This window comes from Hemiscyllium ocellatum, chromosome 28 (genome assembly GCF_020745735.1).
Source record: "Hemiscyllium ocellatum isolate sHemOce1 chromosome 28, sHemOce1.pat.X.cur, whole genome shotgun sequence".
Lineage (NCBI taxonomy): Eukaryota > Metazoa > Chordata > Chondrichthyes > Orectolobiformes > Hemiscylliidae > Hemiscyllium > Hemiscyllium ocellatum.
Genome location: NC_083428.1, coordinates 9,530,057 through 9,552,221, shown reverse-complemented (window position 1 = coordinate 9,552,221; position 22,165 = coordinate 9,530,057). Strand labels below are relative to the sequence as shown.

At 44.2% G+C, this 22,165-nt stretch overlaps 1 protein-coding gene across 32 annotated transcripts in view; it reads right to left on the bottom strand.

Moving 5' to 3' along the window:
- The window catches only part of LOC132828805 (CUGBP Elav-like family member 4), a 466,645-nt gene that overhangs the window by 10,522 nt on the left and 433,958 nt on the right, over positions 1 to 22,165 (bottom strand). For all 32 annotated transcript variants that reach the window (XM_060845925.1, XM_060845939.1, XM_060845929.1 and 29 more), the window contains 2 exons: positions 6,436 to 6,583; positions 1,000 to 1,149 (listed from right to left, as the gene is read on the bottom strand). In XM_060845925.1, coding sequence (XP_060701908.1) covers positions 1,000 to 1,149; positions 6,436 to 6,583 — 298 coding nt within the window. The remainder of the gene's footprint in view (positions 1 to 999; positions 1,150 to 6,435; positions 6,584 to 22,165) is intronic.

The window sequence follows — 22,165 nt, the reverse complement described above, 5'->3', positions numbered from 1 at the left end:
TGGGAGGTGGAAGTGGGAGATGGAAGATTTGGTGAGTAGGTGAGAGATGCAAATGATGACAAGAAAGTGGGAGACAGGAGGGATGGAAAGAAGGTGAGAGAGATTGAGGGAAAGTGAGAAAGTTAGGAGAGATAAAGAGGAAGTGGACAAGTCAGGAGTGATAGAGAAAAAGGTGAGAGACAGAAGAGATGGAAGGTGGGAGGAATGAAGAGAAGGTGAGAGAGGACAGATTAACGATAGAAAAGTAGCAGCAAATTGTTAAATAGAGAGAAAGGGGAAGAATGTGAAAATAAAAAGGAAAGTATGAATGCAAAGCAGAAACAGAAAAAGCCAAAGGGAGGAGGAGATTGAAAAGGGGGAACAAGTAGGGGAATGGAAAAAAGAGGAAAAAGGTAGAGTGGGCAAAGGGATAAAAATAAAGTATGAGAAAGAGGGAAATAAGAATAAGAGAAAATGATAGACAGCAACAATATAAATAATTCATAAAGACAGCAAGGAATCAGGTTCCAGGAAGTTTAAACTCAAAGGACACAATAAGAGAACAGTTTTGATAGATATTGGAGGGAAACAGATGAAAACCGGAAGCGAATTAAAGTGAAGAAAGAGAATGAACAGAAAGTGGACAAGTGCAAGAATACGGAACATGAAAACAGTGGAAGAACAAGGAAAGAGAAAGAAATTCAAATAAAAGGAGGAAAAGCATGAGGGTAAGAGGGGATGGGAAGATGAAAAGATAGATTAGTGTGTGCCCCTAATTGTCATAATGTCATTTACCTTCTACAAACAGTGTTTGGACAATGTCCCATTGAATAAATATTTTTCAGTTTTCATTGATGTATCTTATGTTGCATGCATTCTTAAGACAGGCTATACAGCTGTTGGTTATTTTATAATGAGATCGCTCAATACAGAAAAGCTACTTCACTGCACAATGCTGCACACTCGGCTCACGGGAAAGCAAAAGCAGAGATTTGTTTCGAAGCTGAAGATTGTACAAACCTGTGTATGGGTGGATACCGTTGGCATATACAGCCTCGACTGTGGGATGCCCATTGTGCTGAGTGGAGAGGCCAGTGTAGCCATTCACCCCGATCGGAGATACGATACTGGGCACAGCAGGAGCCGCAATCCCAGGAGGAGAGGACAACCCTGAAAACACAAACGTTGCCAACATTTCACTTTCCTCATCAAATTCAGTACCTCCCGGCTCTGCCACTGGGTTACTATCTCAGCTCCAACACTTCCACGGAGAATGGATATGATCTCCCAGCACTGACTGGTCCTTCCCAGTCAACCAGGTTCCTCTCCCGTCTCCCAACCCAGCTATTTCTGAACAAGAATATTCCAGGAGCTTTTTAAGACAATACTCATGTAGTCTTTAATTACTCTGATGGAAGTGGCATAGTGGCTCAACGGTTAGCACTGCTGTCTCATAGCACGAGGGACCCAGGTTCCATTCCACCCACAGGTGATTCTGTGTGGAGTTTGCACATTCTCCCCATGTCCATGTGGGTTTCCTCCAGGCCCTCCAGTTTCTTCCCACGATCCAAATCCAGATTAGGGTGGACTGGCCATGCTAAATTGCCCATAGTGCCCTATATGGATGTGCAAGTTAGGTGGGTTAACCCTGGGAAATGTGGGGTTACAGGGATAAAGTGTTGGGTCTGGGTGGATGGGCTGAATAGCCTCCTTGCACACTTTAGGGATTGTATGACTTAGCTCCCTGACTTGCAGCATTCCAGAGAGTGGTCCTTCACTGGGACATACACTTCCTTCACCAAACCAAACACCATCCTGACCTGGGTATTATATTTCCATTCCTCAGTATCCCCCCAGTCAAAATCGTGGAAGCCCCATCCTAGATGTAATGTGAGGTCTCCTTACACTGCCCTGACTGCAAACGCTGAAGAAGACAGCTCACCACCTTCTCATAGACTACTAGGGATGGGCAATGAATGCTGGCTCAGCCAGTGATACCCGCATCCTGTGAACTAGTTAAAAAAGAAAAGTGCAGTGCTGGAGGGCTGCCAAGCTAAACAGAGGGTAACACTGTGAGGTGGTGAGGACAGAGGAGCATCAATTACCTCTGGGCAATAACGCCATCCTACCCAGCGACACCCATGCTAATTTCAAAACAAAGCTCCTCTCCACAATATGCATATATCTTGACTTTTCCTCATCAATGATCTTAGACTTGCCCTACAGTGTGGAAACAGGCCCTTCGGCCCAACAAGACCATACCAACCCTCCGAAGAGCAACCCACCCAGACCCATTTCCCTCCAAGTAATGCGCCTAATGCCATGGGCAATTTAGCATGGCTAATCCGACTGGCCTGCACATCTTTGGACTGTGGGAGGAAACCAGGGCATCCAGTGGAAACCCACGCAGACAGTCACCCAAGGCTGGAATCGAACCCAGGTCCCTGGTGCTGTGAGGCAGCAGTGCTAACCACCAAGCCACTGTGCCGCTTGAAGGAACATAAACTGGACATCAAACATCACCCCCTGGGGGTAATGAATGTGGACTTGCCCAGCACAAAGGCACAATCAGGGGCGTTGTGATGCAGATGCAGTTGAACTGCCTAGTTCATAGCTCTGTCATTCCCACTCTGAGATCCCTAACCCTTCCCATGCTCAATCCAGCACAACAGATCACTGCTCACAAAAAGAACAAAGACACCAAATAAAGTGACTCAATTTGTAAAAATGATGTTTCATTCGGGTCAGTGGCAAGCAGGTGAGGGGCAGGTAGCAAGTAGAGAAGAGGCGGGTAATTGAGGGGCTGGGGGCAAGGGCTAAGCTGATTAGCTGGTGCGGGGGGAAGGGGGTGGGTGGGTGGGGAAGCAATCACAGAAAGTAGGGTCTGAAAGGAATTTCTGGAATTCTGTCCACTGGGCAATCTGGAGGTCAGTGCTTCTGACATCGTTAAAACTGAGCAAGTGCTGGAAGAGTCTATCCACAATGCTGTGTTGTGGGGGATAGGCAATGCAGGGTGACAGCTCAGTTAGAACACACACACACACACACACACATAGACACACACACACATACACACAGGCGCGCGCGCGCACACACACACACACAGACAGACACACACACACAGACAGGGGCGCATATGCGCACACAAAGACACACACAGGTGCGCACACACAGAAACACAAACAGACACACACAGGTGCGCACACACAGAAACACAAACAGACACACAGGCGCACGCGCACACACACAAACACAGACACACACACATATACAGGCGTGCATACGCGCACACACACACACACACACACACACACACACACACACACACACACACACACAGTTATCTTTTGCCTATGAGCTTTTGCAGATGCACTGCTAGTCGCTCTAAAGGTGGAAAGGATACCCGCCCTCATTTTTACTCCTACATGCCACTCACTTTCCCTGTTCCCTCATGCTGCCATTTTCCTGCCTCCAGTGGGATTTATTTACAGAACACAAATCTCAGTTTTAATGCCAGGAGGTCGACACAGTTTTGAGGTGTTGGTGGACAAGATGTGCCAACAACAATCCTTTTCATTTATATAGTTCATTCATATAGTGGCAAGGCAGCCAGAAGGTTCCTCACATGAGCAACTCAAGCCTATTTTGACCAAGGATAGAACAGCCAAAATAAAGGACCTATGTAAGAGACAAATTAGCATATTGGGGAGGGGGCACAGTGATGGGGGAGGCACGGTGGCTCAGTGGTTAGCACTGCTGCCTCACAGCACCAGGGACCCAGGTTCAATTCCAACCTCGGACAACTGCCTGTGTGGAGTTTGCACATTCTCCCCGTGTCTGCTTGGGTTTCCTCCGGGTGCTCCGGTTTCCTCCCACAATCCAAAGATGTGCAGGTCAGGTGAATTGGCCATGCTAAATTGCCCATTGTGTTAGGTTTATTAATCAGAGGGAAATGGGTCTGGGTGGGGTACTCTTCAGAGGGTTAGCATGGACTGGTTGGGCCGAAGGGCCTGTTTCCACACTGTAGGGAATCTAAAAAAAATTCTGCAGCATCAAGGGGAAAGCAGTACTACTCAGACATTCACATCCCTCACCTCTCTCCCCTGGCCCCCAGACCCTCCTCCACCAAACACTGAGTTATCTGAAGCAAGGAGGCGGCAGAAAGACTTGGTCAGGTTGGGAGAGTGGGCAAAGTAGTGGCAGATAAGACCATAAGACATAGGAGTGGAAGTAAGGCCATTCGGCCCATCCAGTCCACTCCGCCATTCAATCATGGCTGATGGGCATTTCAACTACACTTACCCGCATTCTCCCCATAGAATACAATGTGGGAAAGTGTGAGGTAATGCACTTTGGGAGTCAGAATAGAGGCATGGACAGTTTCCACATGGGGAAAGTCTTCAGAAATCTGAAGCACAGAGGGACTTGGCAGTCCTGGCCCAGGATTCTTTTAAGGCTAGCATGCAGGATCAGTTGGCAGTTAGGAAGGCAGCTGCAATGTTCATATTCAGTTCAAGAGGACAAGAATACAACAGCAGAGATGAGCTGCTAAGGCTCTAATCAGAAGTCTTTCTGAGGAAGGGTGTGCTGGCATTGGAGGTGGTCCAGAGCAAGTTTACAAGAATGATCCTGGAGATGAAAGAGTTGTCATATGAGGAGCAGTGGAGGACCCTAGGTTGTAGTCAATAGAGTTTAGAAGGATGTCTCATTGAAACTTACAGAACACTGAGAGGCCAGGATAGAGTGGACTGAGAGGCCAGGATAGAGTGGACTGAGAGGCCAGGATAGAGTGGACATTGGGAAGATGTTTCCATTGGCAGGACAGACTACAACCCGAGGTGCAGTCTCAGATTGAAGGGATAACCCTTTAGAACTGAGATGAGCAGGAATTTCTTCAGCCAGAGGGCGGTGACTCTGTGGAACTCATTGCCACAGAGGGCTGCAGAGGCCGGGTCATTGAGTGTACTTAAGCCAGAGCTAGATGTCCAGGTACAAAGCCATGTGTGCACCTGCATGTTTGTCTGTTTGTGACTCTGTGCATGTATGTGTGTGTTTATGTGTACCAGTGTGCGTGTATGTGTGTATATATACACATGTATGAGACTGTGTGTGTGCATGTCTATGAGACTGTGTGTGTGCATGTCTATGAGACTGTGTGTGTGTGTAAGTGTGCATGTGACTGTATGTGTTCATGTGTATGAGATTGAGTGTGTGCATGTGTGAGATTATGTGTGTACGAGATTGTGTGTGTGTATGAGTATGAGACTGTGTGTGCATGTGTGTATATGAGACTGTGTGCGTATAAAACAGACAGTGTGTGCCTGTATGAGACTGTGTGTGCATGTGTGTGAGAGACTGTGTGTGTCTGGGATTGTGTGTGTGAGCGTGAGAGTCTGTGTGTGTGTGAGATTGTGTGTGTATCAGATTGATTTTGTGGGTGTGAGAGAGGGATTGTGTGTGTGTGTGAGATTGATTGTGAGAGAGAGAGACTGTGCCTGTGTGTGCATGTGCTTATGTGAGTCTGTGCATGTGTGTGCGGGTTGTGTGTGCCCGTGCTTGTATGTATGACAGTCTGTGTGTGCGTGTATATATGGGAGTTTGTATGCGTGTGTGTACGTGTGTGTATGAGACTGTGTGTGTGGCTGAGAGACTGTGTCTGTGTGCGTATGTATGTGTATGAGAGACTGTGTGTGTGTGTGTGCATGAGAGTCTGTGTGTGTACGTGCGTATGTGTATGCACATATGTGTATGAGACTGTTTGTTGTGTGAAAGAGACTGTGTCTGTGTGTGCACGTGTGTATGAGAGTCTGTGTGTGTATGAGAGTCTGTGTGTGTATGAGAGTCTGTGTGTGTGCACACGTACGTGTGAGTATGAGAGTCTGTGTGAGAATGAGTCTGTGTGTGTACGTGTGTGTGAGCACGTGTGCATAAGATTCTGTGTGTGCACACATACGTGTGAGAATGAGAGTCTGTGTGTGTATGTGCGTGTGAGCACATGTGTGCATAAGAGTCTGTGTGTGTGTGCACACGTACTTGTGTGTATGAGAGTCTGTGTGTGTGTGTGTATGCGCGTGTGTGTATGAGAGTCTGTGTGTGTGTATGCGCGCACATGTGCTATATTACCAGAAATTTCTCTCGGATGGGTAAGACCTTTATTTTGTTCCATGTGATGCCTTTAAGACTGCCAATGTAGCTGCACATCCTGTCGCCAGTGGTGCACGTGTGTGGCCTATTGTTGCACTGCCTGGAACATTCCAGATGCCTGAGAGGGAATGCTGGTCAGGTGCACATTTCATCAAGTGTTACACGGGAGGTGGGGGAGCTGGCTCAAGAGGGCTGTGGCTGATGGTCTGTTACCCATTTCCCTCCCGTGAGAGGGGACTAGAGCATTTTGGGGAGGTGGGGATCTGGCCCTTACTCTCAGGTGTGTTGCCCAGGTGGGTCAGGAGGCCTTACCTGATGTGGGTGTGAGCGGTGCAGCTGCCAGTCCGTTCAGGTTGATTGCAGCCATGTGGTGCATCTGCGCAGTGGGGAAGGCAGCAGTAGGGTTTAGGTATCCAGTGTGTGTGCTGGCTGCCATAATAGCTGCTTGTTGCTGCATCAGCTGCAGAGAGAAAAGAAAAATTAATCAACTTCAGCCCAAGCTTCATTTCTCCAGGAACCCACTATCCACAGAATCGGACAGCACTAACAGAGGCTATTTTACCCATCATCTTTGTGCTAGCTCTTTGCAAAAAAGCAAACAAGTTAAGCCACCCCCCTGCCCTGCTCTGGTCCTCAGCCCTGTAATTGCTTTCCTTTTCATTTTTAAACTACACTTGCTTTTGCATTTGTGGCTGAGACAGTGGATGACTTTTCCCTTAAACTGAGGAAGGATATGTGGTGGGAAATTGGCTGATTTGTCCACTCGCGTGTCCAGGAGACGATTTAGACACAGACAATGAGTTCTGTGACTTAACTTGAAACTGGGCTTTGACAATAACCTCAAATACTCCAATTGCATCTCTTTGAGAGCCATCTTCTGTTGCTTTACATCTTCCATCACCACTGTCCTTTCCCTTCCCCCACTATTCTTTTCAATTCCCCCCTCTCTTCCACCCTGTCAGAGATCTACCCTCTCTTCCTTTCTCCCATTCCCTGGAACATTGCCTCTGCTCCTTTGTCCACAGACACTGCCTGACCTGCAGATTCATTCCAGTATTCTCTGTTTGTAATGCTTCTGAACAAAATCACATTACAGGCAGGTTCATACTATTGAGACATGGAGACTGATGCAGTGAGCAACAGGCCAAGGAGATGCCCAGGGCCAGACCCAGCACATGACCCAGAGGCAGGAGGTTAATAAACCAACAGCACTCCCACTACACCAAGACTGTTCACTGCTCTTCAAACTAACTTAGTCTGTATGGAATCGCCAGGCCTCCAAGATTGCTCTGGGGTGTCTGTGAGCTAAAAGCTAACCTCCCGGGATAAGATTACAAGTGAACTCCAAGAAAATACTCTGCAGCAGAAACAAGCAACACCCAGAATGACAGGATCATAGAATTGTCACAATTGAAAGGAAGGCTATTTTCCCATCATGACCATTCAGGCCCATCGGAGGCTGAGAGGTGACCTTATAGAAGTTTAAAAAATCGTGAGGGGCATGGATAGAGTAAATAGACGAGTCCAGAACTAGAGGGCAGAGGTTTAAGGTGAATGGGATAGATTAAAAAGAGACCTAAGGGGCACCTTTTTCACACAGAGAGTAGTACGTGCATGGAATGAGTTGCCAGAGGAAGTGGTGGAGGCTGGTACAATTGTAACATTTAAAAGTCATCTGGTTGCGTACATTAATAGAAAGGGTTTGGAGGGATATGGGCCGGGCGCTGGCAAGTGGGACTAGGTTAGGTTGAGATATTTGGTCGGCGTGGCCGAGTTGGACCGACGGGTCTATTTCCATGCAGTACATCTCTATGACACTGACTCTGAAGGAGCAGTTCACGGAATGCTATTCACCTTCCCTCTTCCCACTCCCCTGCACATTCGACGAATGAACTAACTTCTGTGTCAAGTCTCATGATCCGCATACCTTTAAGAGATATGCTCATAATATCACTTTGCTACCATAGCATGTTGCCAGCAGGTATGAAGGTCTCAGACTCTATCTTACCACAGATCACTTGAAGCATGGCGCACAATTGGAAGCATACTGCTCTGCTGGAATCTAATTGTTGAACGTTAGCCCAGACATTGAGATGCTGGTGAATGTAATGATTACACACGACAATTGGTCGTAATAAATATATATTGGGTTCTTCAAAACTGCAATTTCCACGGCCAGTTGCTGATGTGATGAGGGATAACACAAGCATTGTCACATCAGGTAAAATACGCTGCAGGAGTCAAAGTCACATCGTCATGAGGAGATGGTAGTGTAGAGCTAAGGTCACTGACAATTGAAACAAAAGCCCAGAATGTTGCTTGCGGACATGGGTTTAACAGCTGGTGGAATTTGAATTCAATTAATAACATCTGGAATTGAAAGCTAATCTCAGTTGGAGTGGCTATGAAGCACTTATTGTCGTAAAAACCCATCTGGCTCAATAATGTTCCTCTGAGAAGCAAATCTGTTGTCCTTATCTGATCTGTTCTTACATGGGACTCTAGACCCATGACAATATGGGTGACTCTTAACTGCCCTCTGAAATGGCTAAGTAAGCCACTTAGTCTGAGGGGCAATTAGGGATGACACGCCCACATCCCATGGGAAAACAAAGAGGGTAAAACAAACACCTATTAATAAAACTAAAGAGAAAGCCCCCTTAAGTTGCACAAAAGTGAGAAATGAAACAATTCCAAGTGTTTTTGGGGTAAATGGTGGGGGAGACTTTGGAAAAGAAAGAAGAAGGAACAGAGCAACAGTTCCAAGATGGCTGCCGTAACTCCCATCGTGAAGATTGTTCAACGCACAGTCGCTTCATCAACCTTCAGGAGCATTTAATGAAATGTTCTGCTTGCTTTTTTTTTTCCATTTTGCTTTCAGGGCGATAAAGATATTGGAGAAGGATGATAGAAAAAAATGCTGTTTATCTCAGCTGACTGATTAAGAAGCAAGATGTTACCTGATAAAACCTCCAACCTGATTTTTACGTGAAATGTATTGAAATATTTGTTGGAGTTTTAAACACAAGCCATGTTCTTTTTCCTGCAGTTGATGATTACAATGCTTTTAGGGGCTATTGCTGGAAATCTTGTTTGGATTATTACAGTCTTTATCAGGGGCTTGTGTCACATACTCATTAACCTTTAGCTGTTTGTACGTCCTACATGATAGACTGACTTTCATACTCACATGGATATACACTTAGGGGTGTCACCACTCAGTGTGGGCGCACTGATGTCATTTGTAAAATTATTAGCCAGTGATGTAAGTGATGTGCATTAAACAGATTTACTCTTGTTTGTTGCAAATATTCAGGACAAAGCAGCCCGTTTGATTGGCAGCACATTCACATGCATCCACTCCCTCCATCACCGACGCTCAGTAGCCAGCAGTGCGTTCTTTCTACAAGATGCAAATGGGCTGCTTTGTCACAGATGGCATCAATGGCTACTGAGCGTCGGTGAGGGAAGCAGTTAGTGTTTGAAATGGTGGATGGATGGTCTACTTGGTCCTGGATGATGTCAGGCTTCTTGAATGTGGTTGGAGGTGCAGTCATTCCTGCCTATGCAAATCCTCAACTGGAAACAAAAAATGCTGGCAATTGCAGTGGATCAGGCAGCATCTGTGGAGAGAGAGCAACCTAACGTTTCAAGTCTAGTTGGCTCTCTCTTCATGGAGGCTGCCTGACCCACTGTGGTTTACAGAGGTGTTCTTTTCAGTACAGATTCCAGCATCCGCAGTCATTTGCTTCTACCTTACCCTCAAATGCTGTGTATTTTTTTCTCTCCAGGTTTCTACAAGATGCAATGCAAAAATTCCCCAAAGAACCTGCGACAGTCCCTTCCAAACCCAAGGACACTTCCAATTGAAGGAAAACAGCAATAGATACATGGGAACACCATCTCATTGAAGCCACTCACCAGCCTGACTTGGAAATACATCACCGCTCCTCCACTGTCTCTGGGTTAAAATCCTGGAATTCTCTCCCGAAGTGCATTGTGGAGTGCAGTGGTTCAAAAAGGCAGTGCTTCACCATCTTCTCAAGGGGCAACTAGAGACTGGCAATAAATACTGGCCCAGCCAGTGTCACCCACAGGCCATGAATGTTACTGTAAATGTTCATTGCATCCTGCCCCTCCTCTAACTCCTTCCCTGCTGAAGCTGCGATCTCACACAGGTTAAGATCCTGCAGCTCGCTGTTATCTGACCAGATCCCTGGACAGTAAGTCTGAACCTTAACAAATATCTGCCAAAAAGTATTGACAAGGTGATTAGAGAGGGAAAGTGAGGTCTGCAGATGCTGGAGATCAGAGCTGAAAATGTGTTGCTGGAAAAGCGCAGCAGGTCAGGCAGCATCCAAGGAACAGGAAATTCGACGTTTTGGGCATAAGCCCTTCATCAGGAATCCTGATGAAGGGCTTATGCCCAAAACGTCGAATTTCCTGTTCCTTGGATGCTGCCTGACTTGCTGCGCTTTTCCAGCTCAAGGTGATTAGAGAATCTAAGGAGACCTGGAGAGAAAAAAATACACAGCATTTGAGGGTAAGGTAGAAGCAAATGACTGCGGATGCTGGAATCTGTACTGAAAACAACACCTCTGTAAACCACAGTGGGTCAGGCAGCATCCATGGAGAGAGAGCCAACTAGACTTGAAACGTAAGGTTGCTCTCTCTCCACAGATGCTGCCTGATCCACTGCAATTGCCAGCATTTTTTGTTTCCAGTTGAGGATTCGCATAGGCAGGAATGACTGCACCTCCAACCACATTCAAGAAGCCTGACATCATCCAGGATAAAGTAGACCATCCACCATTTCAAACACTGACTCCTTCCCTCACCGCTGCTCAGTAGCCATTGATGCCATCTGTGACAAAGCAGCCCATTTGATTGGCACATCCACAAGCAACCACACTCTTCACCACCGACGCTCAGCAATAGCCATCTGTGCCATCTGCAAGAAGTTCTGCTGAAATTCATCAAGGCTCCTTAGGCAGTACCTTCCAAACCTGAGACTTCCAACACTTAGAAGAACATAGGCAACAGACACATAGGAACTTAGAAGGACAGCAGCCAACAGGTAACCAGCAGATACACAGGAATACCATCACCAGCAAGTCCCTCTCCAAGCCACATCTCATCTTGGTTGTTCCTTCACTGTCGCTGAGTCAAAATCCTTCCCTAACAGCACCGACACCACATTTTAAGAAGGTGGCTCACCATTAACTTCTCAAGGGTAATCAGGAATGGGTAATCAAAGCTGGCCCTGATACTGACACCCACATTCTGCAGAAGAATGAACATAGATTTTAGGCTATGTTTCAAATGGAAGTCTTTTAACTAAACAAAAAGCATTGAGCAAATCATGGAATAGAGAAGGAAGAAGAATTCTTTTCAACAACAACTAGTATCTATGTAGTGTCTTCATCATAATAAAATGGTTCAACATTTGGAGGAATGTTAAAAGCAGGATGGATTGCGAGGCAGATAGAAGGTGTTGAGTTTAAGTGCTGGTTTGCAAAAGAACAAAGAACAGTTACAGTACAGGAACAGGCCCTTCAGCCCACCAAGACTGCACCAATTCCACACCAATGGGGTGGCATGGTGGCCCAGTGGTTAGCACTGCTGCCTTAGGGCACCAGGCACTTGGGTTTGATTCCAGCCTTGTGTGACTGCCTGTGTGGAGTTTGGACATTATCCCCACGTCTGTGTGGATTTCCTCCAGGTATTCCGGTTTCCTCACACAGCTCAAAGATGTTCAGGTTACATGGATTAGCCATGGGAAATTGTCCATAGACTCCAGCAATGTGCAGGCTAGATGGGTTAGCCATTGGGAATGCAGAGTTAATGAGATGAGTCTGAATCATCTTCAGGAGGGGGCAATGTGGATTCAATGGGCCAAATCGCCTGCTTCTACACTGTACGAATTCTATCATTTTATGAATTCAATTAGTACTATTGTACTCAACTTTTATCTGTGAAAAGCACCTACTGTGTGGCAATACCATAGGTGTCTTTACCAAGTTCATGTAGAACTGGTTTTATAAAGTCTAGATTCTGAACTGCAACTCTGCAATAGAATTAGAGCTATTTCTTAACATATTAGTGTCTTGCATTCAAAAACATCTCAAACGCACACACACTTCTTCAGCTGTGCATTTGACACAGAGAGAACACCCATGGAGTTGCCGCACTGGAGTCAGCTCTGGGAATAAGGCAACTGGAGCAATGAAAGCAACGTGAAAGAAAACTGGACAACCTTTCTCAAATTCCAAGATGAATATGTTGTCACTGTTGCATAACTCCCCGTTTCTGTTGCTAAGCTGGATTTTCACAAACAATCTTGCTTTTCCCTCTTCGGTTAGAACCTTTTCTCCTATTATATACAACACTATATTTGTCAAGGATTGTTAGGCAGTCACTCACTGGAGTATGCCATGCATTTGATTAATGGCTTCTTGGTAATTGTGGAAGATCTTTTTCAAGACTGTCCTCACCCTTTTCAAATCTCTTGGGTTACTGGTTCTGTGCAGTCAATGCGTTTCTCATAAACAGGTTCCTCCATATAACAATCACAACAGGTTAAAGGCAAATGTATTGCACTCCAGCTGATATTAATTCCATATTGCACCAACTCGTCCATTTCTCTGCTCTTCTCTTGAAAACATAAAATATTTTTCTTCATCGAGTATTGGTCTAATCCTGATTGAATTAATAACACCGTGCAGAATAAAACAAAACTTTTTTTGAAAATACTACCTTACCAATTATGACCTGCAATAAAAATTAACTGTTACAGACTTTCCAAAATAAACCCAGTGCTGAACCAAGAGAGAAAAAAAGGGGAGAGATAAAACAGACAAAGTGAGTGACACTGCTGTTTGCTTGTTATGAACACAAGGGATTGGAAGATTGGATTCAAGAGTCTTTTCCGAATGGAAAATGCCTGGAGAATGTGAAAGAGACAAACGGCTTTCTCGATGGATTCAAATAATAGACTCAACAAACAGCCCAGGCTATAATAGTCCACTGTGCTTTTAAAAGAAGCTGCAGGGGGTGGTTGTGGTCTGAGAAAACAGTAAACTAACTGACAGACATGGGTTCTAGGATGAGGGGAAGACAATCCCAATGAAATGTTTGAAGGAAATCTTATGAAGTGGGAACTGAATGATGGTTGGAAATAGTAATTAGAATTAGAATTGCATTTATTCTCATGTGTAATCAAGTTACAAAAGAACAGGAGTACAGTGAGAAATGTACAATGTCACCAGCTCACAGTGCCATCTTAAATATAAAGTACCTAGGTACAAATCTTTGGTACAAAGAAGAAAGCAAATAAGGAAAATAAGTTCCGCCATGTTACAGAGGTATATAGTATAAGTTAGGAAAATAAGAATTTAAACTAAAAACCTAAAATAAAGCTAAAATGGGACCAACAATCAAAACGAACATACCACTTTGGCTGACTATACATGAATACCGATACATGGAAACAACACCACCTCTAAGACACGCACCATCTCAACGTTAAGCCTTATGCTGTTCCTTAATAAAGTAATGCAATTGTAGATATTAGTGAAGCATTTGCTTGTTAGCGATATAGCGACTGAGCAACTGTTGCCTTTTTAAAAACAAAATCATTTCTTTACAAACATTTCAAATTCATAACTATTTTCTGAAATCATTTTAAATAAACTAGATTCCCATTAAATGTTTTGTGTGAGGAATCAATTTGTTCTCTTGGTCTAAAGGGCTATTATTTTTGGCAAGTGTTTTCAATCCCTATACTTGTCCCACATTCTCATGAACTCTTGTGTGAAATTATCTTATGATTTCCTTCTTTCCCCATTTCAAATTCATTGTTGTTAATGTTTCACCATCCATGGAAATATTAACTCTCATATTTTATGCAGATTTGATGCTAGGCATTTTTCTTTACTGATGTGCAGGAGAGAAACTTTTAACCCATCCACTGCCAATTCCAGAACATCACAATCAACACTCCCACTTATTCTCTTTTTTTGGTGCACCAATGTCGGAGGTCCCTGAACAGGGTAACCAGACGTCAATGCCTTGGCATTGTCTATCAGGCTGAATGCCTGAATTCTGATCCTATCACTTATGATCACATGACCGTTGTGTTTGGAATCTCAAAGTCGCCGTGAGGCCTAGAGTGAACATTGATCAGAACCCTCCTCTGCCCCACCCCAACTGATCTGCTGCTTGAAACTCTTGCCTGAGTCTTTGTTACCTCCACACGTGAGTATTTTAAACTCTCCTCTCCAGTCTCCAATCTACCCGCTCCATGGAATACCGATACATGGAAACAACACCACCTCTAAGTCACACACCATCTCGACGTTGAGCCTTAGTGCTGTTCCTTCACTATCGCTGGGTCAAAATCCTGGAAGTGCCTCCTTAACAGCACCTACAGCCCATGGACATCTGCTGCTCAGGAAGGTGGCTCACCACCATCTTAAGAAACATAAGAACATAAGAACGAGGAGCAGGAGTAGGCCGTCTGGCCCATCGAGCCTGCTCTGCCATTCAATAAGATCATGGCTGAAAATCTATTGCTCAAAATCTATCTTTGCCTTAAAAGCATTCAATGAGGTAGCCTCAACTGCTTCACTGGGCAGCGAGTTCTATAGATTTACAACCCTTTGGGTGAAGAAGTTCCTCCTCAACTCAGTCCTAAATCTGTTCCCTCTGATTTTGAGGCTATGTCCACTTGTTCTAGTTTCACTGCCAGTGAAAACAATCTTCTCAAGGGCAATTGGGAATGAGTAAGCTACACAGTGCAAGAATAAACATGATCTATGCAAGAATAAACAAAATATTTGACTTCCAAAAGGTTTTTAGGTAATGTTTCAAAGGAAGGTCTATTAATTTCACCAAACATTGTGAGTAAATCATTAAATGGATAAGAAATTGTTCCCAAAGGAACAGGTTAACTGCAATGGTTCAAGGAGGCAGCTCACCACCACCTTTTCAAGGGGCAACAGGCAACAAATGCTGGCCCAGCCAACAACTCACATCCCACCAATGAACAAAAGAAAACCAAGAATCATGGCTCAATCAAGAAAGTCTGTGGATTGTTCAAATGCTCAACAGTCAAACAATGCAGGAACAAATAGGAAATGCCTGCACTGGCATTTCAAAGGATATGCTCACAACTCACAAGAATAAACAATATTGTTCAGTTAACCACACTCCAACATCAAATAATTAATCTGTTCAATTCAAGAGAAATGTGAAGCAACAAAGACATCTTCCTATATCACTTATTCAGGAGTACAAACACGAAAGCAGCCCATTTGGTCCTTACTAGTGTTTATACTGCACACAAGCTTCCTCCAATCCCATTTTATCTAATTCAACCAATATATCTGTCTATTCCTCTCTGTTTCCTCACGGCCCTATCTAAATTCCCCAAAATGCAACTCCACTAAACAAGATGTTTACATTTATTCAACAGTTAGCTCTTTGGAGCTATAGGGACCAGATGTAAAGTTTAACTTAATGACTCCGCCAACCTGCAAACATTTCAAGTTGCTGATACTAAAGCGTTTCAGGTTTCTGATCACACATTCCTCAACCAAGCGTATGAAAAATTTGAACTTTCAGATCTACATGATTCAAATAAATCAACAGATAACAAAGGCAAGAGAAAAAGTATTTGCATTGAAATGGCACTTTATTTTATCACTCTGATGTCCCCAAAATGTCAAACACTAACTAGTTATGGTGGAAACCAACCTACATAGAGAGATTTCTCTAAATCTCTGGCCCACAGTCTAAAAGTTAAAGCCAGATCTTTGAAGACAGAAATCTGAAATATTTCCAGTCACAATGTGGTAGGAGTATGGAACTCTCGTCCATGAACTGTGATTGATTCAACACTAAGGACAATTTATATTTATATAGCACCTTTAACTCATAACACAATTTAAGGAGCTACACAGAAGTATTATAAAACAAAAACTGGCATTAAGTCACATGGGATGACCAAAGGTTTAGAACATTGAACATTGAACATTACAGCACAGTACAGGCCTTTCGGCCCTCAATGTTTCGCTGCCCTGTGGAACAAATCTGAAGCCCAATTAATCTATATTCTATTCTCATACATATGCCTATCCAATGACCATTTAAATGCCCATAAAGTTGGTGAGTCTACAACTGTTGCAGCCAGTGCATTCCACACTCCTACAACTCTCTGAGTAAAAAAAAACACCTCTGACATCTGTCCTATATCTATCAACCCTCAATTTGAAGCTAAGCCCCCTTGTGCTATCCATCACCACCCTAGGAAAAAGTCTCTCACTGTCCAAGCTATCTAACCCTCTGATTATTTTATGTGTCTCAATTAAGTCACCTCTCAACTTACTCTCTAACGAAAACAGCTTCAAGACCCTCAACCTTTCCGCATAAGATCTTCCCTCCATACCAGGCAACATCCTGGTAACTGTCTTCTGAACCCTTTCCAAAGCTTCCACATCCTTCCTATAATGCAGTGACCAGAAATGCGTGCAATACTCCAAGTGCGGCCACACCAGAGTTTTGTAGAGGTGCAGCATGACTTCATGGTTCCGAAACTCCATCTCTCTACTCATAAAAGCTCACACATCGAATGCCTTCTTAACAGCCCTATCAACCTGGATGGCAACTTTGAGGGATCTATGTACATGGACACTGAGATCTCTCTGCTCATCTACACTACCATCTAAACTACACTGTCTGAGACACAGTTTCTAAGGACTATCTGAAAAGAGGAAGATGAAGTAATGAGGCAGAGAGAAATAGGCAAGAAGTTCCAGAGTTTTAGATCGGGACAGCTAAAGGCATAACATCAGTTGTGGTGTCATTAAAATTGGGGATTTGTCAATTGTTAATTTGAAAGGCCTATTAAAGCTCAGTGTCTGAGGTTGACTGGAATTTTCCAGTTGACCTCTGGACACAGCCCCTTGTGGGGAGGATGGTGGAACTGTTTCATTGCAAAATTGGTTAGTCCTTAATCACCCCTCATTTCAAAGATGCACTCAAACAACTTGCCAAGGCTCCTTTGACACCACCTTATGGTAACTCATCCCTGCCTTCTCAAAGACAATTGGGCAGCAAGCATAGGCCTTGTGAATGACATCCACATTCCATGAATGACTAAACAAAAAAAAAACTGATTTCTCCTTGTCATTGATCCCCCAACCTCAGAAGAAATTCTTATCCTGGTTGTTGCATCTGAACCCTACCTGATTTTTAAAACATCTATTGGACCTCCACAAGAAACAGAAAAAGGAGACCATTCAGGATTAGTTTTGCAATCTGTTTGGATCATGACTAATCTGTGTCTTACCTCTATATACCAGTTCAGGGAAGTTTAATAACCCTTGCCAAACAGACATTTGCTACAGTGTTCAACTGTTCTCTGTTTGAGTGTGTGAGTCTGTTTACTATTAATGCTCACTGTGCTGAAGTGAAGCATGGGTGTGGACACAGACAGAAGTAATAAACTGTGGGAGCAAAGAGCTAAAAGCATGAAGCAGACACTTTAAAGCACTTTGAATTAAACCCATTAGACATCTAAAAACTAGCAGCATTCTTTTATTGCTCTGAGTTAAATAACTTGTACAACATCAATTAGTCTCAGTTATGAAATTTTCAATTGACCCCCAGTCTCAACAGTTGCTGAGGTGATAGAGTTCCAGCTTTTTAAGCTAGGTATCCTTTTTTCCTTGACTTCCCAACCCCACCAGAGGACACTTGTCCCTTTCTTCAATTCCCTAGTAATCTTGAACATCTAGATAAGAACACGATGACCATAAGACATAGGAACAGACCATTTGGCCTCTACAGCCTGTTCTGACATTCCGTAGGATCAATGGCTGATCCAATACTCCTCACCTTCTACTTTTCTGCCCGTGCTCCATAACCCTTGATTCCCTAACTGACCAAGACTCTATCTATCTCAGCCTTAACTACACACAAGGACTCCCCTCCGACAGCTTTCTGTGGCAAGAGTTTCCAAAGACTCACAACCCTCTGAAAGAAGAAATTCCTCCTTTTCACAAACATTAAGAAGATGCTTTGTTTAAGAAGATTAAGGAATTGCAGGTAACATCTCAACCAGAGCATAGTGTCTGAGATTACAGACCTAGGACGCAATTGCACTCTTGTGGCAGATTGTTTTTACCCACTGTTTTAACTCATATTGACCATTGGGTCTCTCCTGATGAAGGACTTATGCCCGAAACGTTGAATTTCCTGTTCCTTGGATGCTGCCTGACCTGCTGCACTTTAACCAGCAACACATTTTCAGCTCTTCTGTTGAAATAACAGGGAACGAGAGAGAGAGAGAGAGAGAGAGAGAGAGAGAGAGAGAGAGAGAGAGAGCGCTTTGGCATCACTGCATTAGGCATTTTTACAAAACCATCAGCAAGAGTACAATAGTGTCGTCCTGGGAACAAAGTCTGCGGTGTGGTGTCTGTTTAATCTCAAAGAGTCACAAGAACCAATAGACACAATGCTTTCCCTTCCCCAATAACTGTGTTTAACCAGGAGTAACAGCTTCTGTCTTCTCTCAGCAGCACGTTAAGAGACGATTAAAACACACAAAAACATTGCCCTAAATTAGCAGCCCTGTCTTCAGTAAACAATTATTTATGGTTAGTAAGACTGTCACATAAGTGAGAGTGAGAGAGGGAGAGAGAGAAAGTCGCCTGGGTTGTGCATGACAGAACTATCATCTACATCGAATCATCCATTACAACAAGACGCGGTGAAGCTATCTATAAACTCATTTATCATTTGCATAATTTTATCATCTTGATGAATGAGGGACATCCGTTGTCTATTTACCAAGATAAATTAGTGTGGAAATGAAACCTGATGGGTCCTTGCTGATATGCATTTTAATTGCTTATTGGGGTGATTGTTCCCTAGCTTGTCTCGATGATGTCAGCACCACTCTGTGGATCATTATGAAGTATGGATGTTTGTCATTTTTAATATGCATAAATAATGTTTGTTATAAAGCTGACAACAGGCAGCTCTCTATTGTTAAAAAGGGACAAACTGATTAACCCTTTCTGTGCTGAAGCAGCCTGCAATTCTGCTTTGGCTGAGCACATTTGTCTGAAAGCTCTCCTTAGCAGGATGATGTTTAGCAGGGAAGGGTTAAAATTTTTGCCTAAGCAGATGTAGGACAAATGTACAAGTACATTAATATCCCAGGGAGGGGGTTGTGGGCCCTAATACTTATAATTCTGTGGCGTGGATCCACGGTTCGATATAAATTCCTGCCCTCACCTACAGATTCCCCATGGGAGCTTGTCTCCTTGCTTCACATTGGGAGGCTGCTGTCTCAGGCCACACCTTTATCTTGCTCTCTTTCTTCACTTTCAAAACTCCGCCAGCCTGTGTACAATAATCTGCTTAAAAGGCTTTACATTTTTCCAAAATGAATCTTTTCTTCATATTGTAAAACACTTGAACCCGACTGGTGTGGCCTGGAGGTGTTGACACCACGACTTTCCCACAGTATTTTCTTTGCCCACACCTTTGTTTCTTTGCAAATAATTATTTCGCTGTTCAGTGTGCGCTGCTGTCTCATTGTGTTCACTCTAACACTTCTTTGATGTGAGCAGCCATTATCATGTTTTTCTTACAAAACTGTTCCTAGTGCGTAATAGATTTGTACATCACGGTAACACAACCAACTCCTCCAGATTTCCTAAATAAATCTATTTCCATTTACTAGCATTTGGCCCACATCTCTCTAAACCCTTCCTGTTCATATACCCATCCAGATGGCTTTTAAATGTTGTAATTGTATCAGCTTCCACCACTCCCTCTGGCAGCTCGTTCCAAACATGCACCACCCCCGCGTGAAAATGTTATCCCATGGGCCCCTTTTAAATCTTTCCCCTCTCACCTTAAACCTTTGCCTTCTAGTTTTGGACTCCCCTACCCTGGGGAAAAGACACTTAGCTATTCACCCTACCCATGCCCCTCATGACTTTATAAACCTCTAGAAGGTCACCCCTCAGCCTCCAAGACTCCAGGGAATATAGCCCCAGCCTATTCAGCCTCTCCCTCAAAACCCCAGCAACATCCTATGTCATGCAGCAGTGGAAAGGCTTTACTTAGATTAGATTACTTACAGTGTGGAAACAAGTCCTTCGGCCCAACAAGTCCACACCGACCCGCCGAAGCGCAACCCACCCATACCCCTTATCTAACCCTATGAGCAATTTAGCATGGCCAATTCACCTGTCCCGCACATCTTTGGACTGTGGGAGGAAACTGGAGCACCCGGAGGAAGCCCACACAGACACGGGGAGAACGTGCAAACTCCACACAGTCAGTCACCTGAGGTAGGAATTGAACCCGGGTCTCTGGTGCTGTGAGGCAGCAGTGCTAACCACTGTGCCACCGTGCCACCCTTATCCCCCAGGAAGCCCTGAGGGAATGAAAAGTTAAACAGGGGGTAAAGCTTGGAGCTTCAATGGCTGACCAGTTGGACATTTCCCCAGCACAAAAGCAATCGCCATGGTGATGTCCTCATCTCAGGATTTGTCACAATGGGCTCTCATACACTACATTACTAATCCAGCATCATAAATCTGAACCTCTAACCTCACCTTCACAAATCAAGATGCTTTTTCCCTACAGCGTGGAAGCAGGCCATTCAGCCCAACGAGTCCACACAGCACTTGAAGAGCATCCCAGCCCGACCCAACTCCCTAATCTATCCCTTTAACCCTGCATTTCCCATGGCTTATCCACCTAGGCTTCACATTTCTTGACACTGAGCAATTTAGCATGGCCAATTCATTTAACCTGCATATCTTTGGGCTGTGGGAGGAGACCAGAACACCCAGAAGAAACCCACACAGATACAGGGAGAATGTGCAAACTCCACACAGACAGTCAGCTGAGGGTGGAATCAAACCAGGGATCTTGCACTGTGAGGCAGCAGTGCTAACCACTAAGCCACTGTGCCACCCTAATGTTAGTATTTTCTTTTTTTCTGACACACCCATCTCAGGAATGAGTATCACGAGGTAAGGTGTGCTATGGTTTGGATGTTGAGTAAAACTCTGCTCTGTTGTAACAATATGCTCTAACTATAGGCTCCAGTCCTTGAAAGAAGGAGACACCCACCCCATAATGGGGTCTTCCGTTTTCTCCTTTAACCCGTGGCTGTGCCACCTCAGGGGGCTTTGTGCAAACCTCCCTACCATCCTATTTGAAACTTGGCACACCTTCATTAAACAGCTGCACTGGAAAGGAGAAGCAACATCACACAGACTTATTGGGAGCCAATACCAGCTGCCAATCTACACAATCGTGCCCCAAATCCCAAAGTTGCACACACATTCCAAGATAAAAGCTCAGGAGTTTTGTGTTGGGAATGCAAGGAAGTGTCTCATTCTCTTTTATAGTTAGCAAAGTGATCTCTCCCAAAGGCCTGCACAACTGGGCTTTCTAAATCCAGCCCCTTTCCTGCACAGGGGTTAAGACCATAAGACATAAGAACACAAGTAGGCCATTCAGCCCTTGGTGCCTGCTCCAGCATTCATTGAGATCAATGCTGATCTGATAACCCTCAACTCCAATTTCCTGCCTTTTTCCCATAACCTTTGATCCCCTTACTGATTGAAAATCTATCTCAGCCTTGAATATAGTTAATGACCCAGTCTCAACAGCCTTCAGGGATGAAGAATTCCCTCTGATTGAAGAACTTCCTCCTAATCTCTATCATAAATGGGGGAATCCTTACCCTGAGATTATTCCCTCTCTCTCTTCCTAGACTCTCCCAGAAGGGGAAAAAAAAACCTTTCTGCATCTATCTTGTCAAATCCTTTATGAACACTGTATGTTTCAATAAGGTCACCTCTAATTCTTCTATATTCCAGGTCTGACATACTTAACCTCTCTTCATAAGCATTCCTTCCATGCCTGGTCTTAGTCCAGTGAACATTCTCCAGACTGCCTCCAATGTTAGTACATCATTCCTTAGATAACTGACTCAAAATTGCTGGGA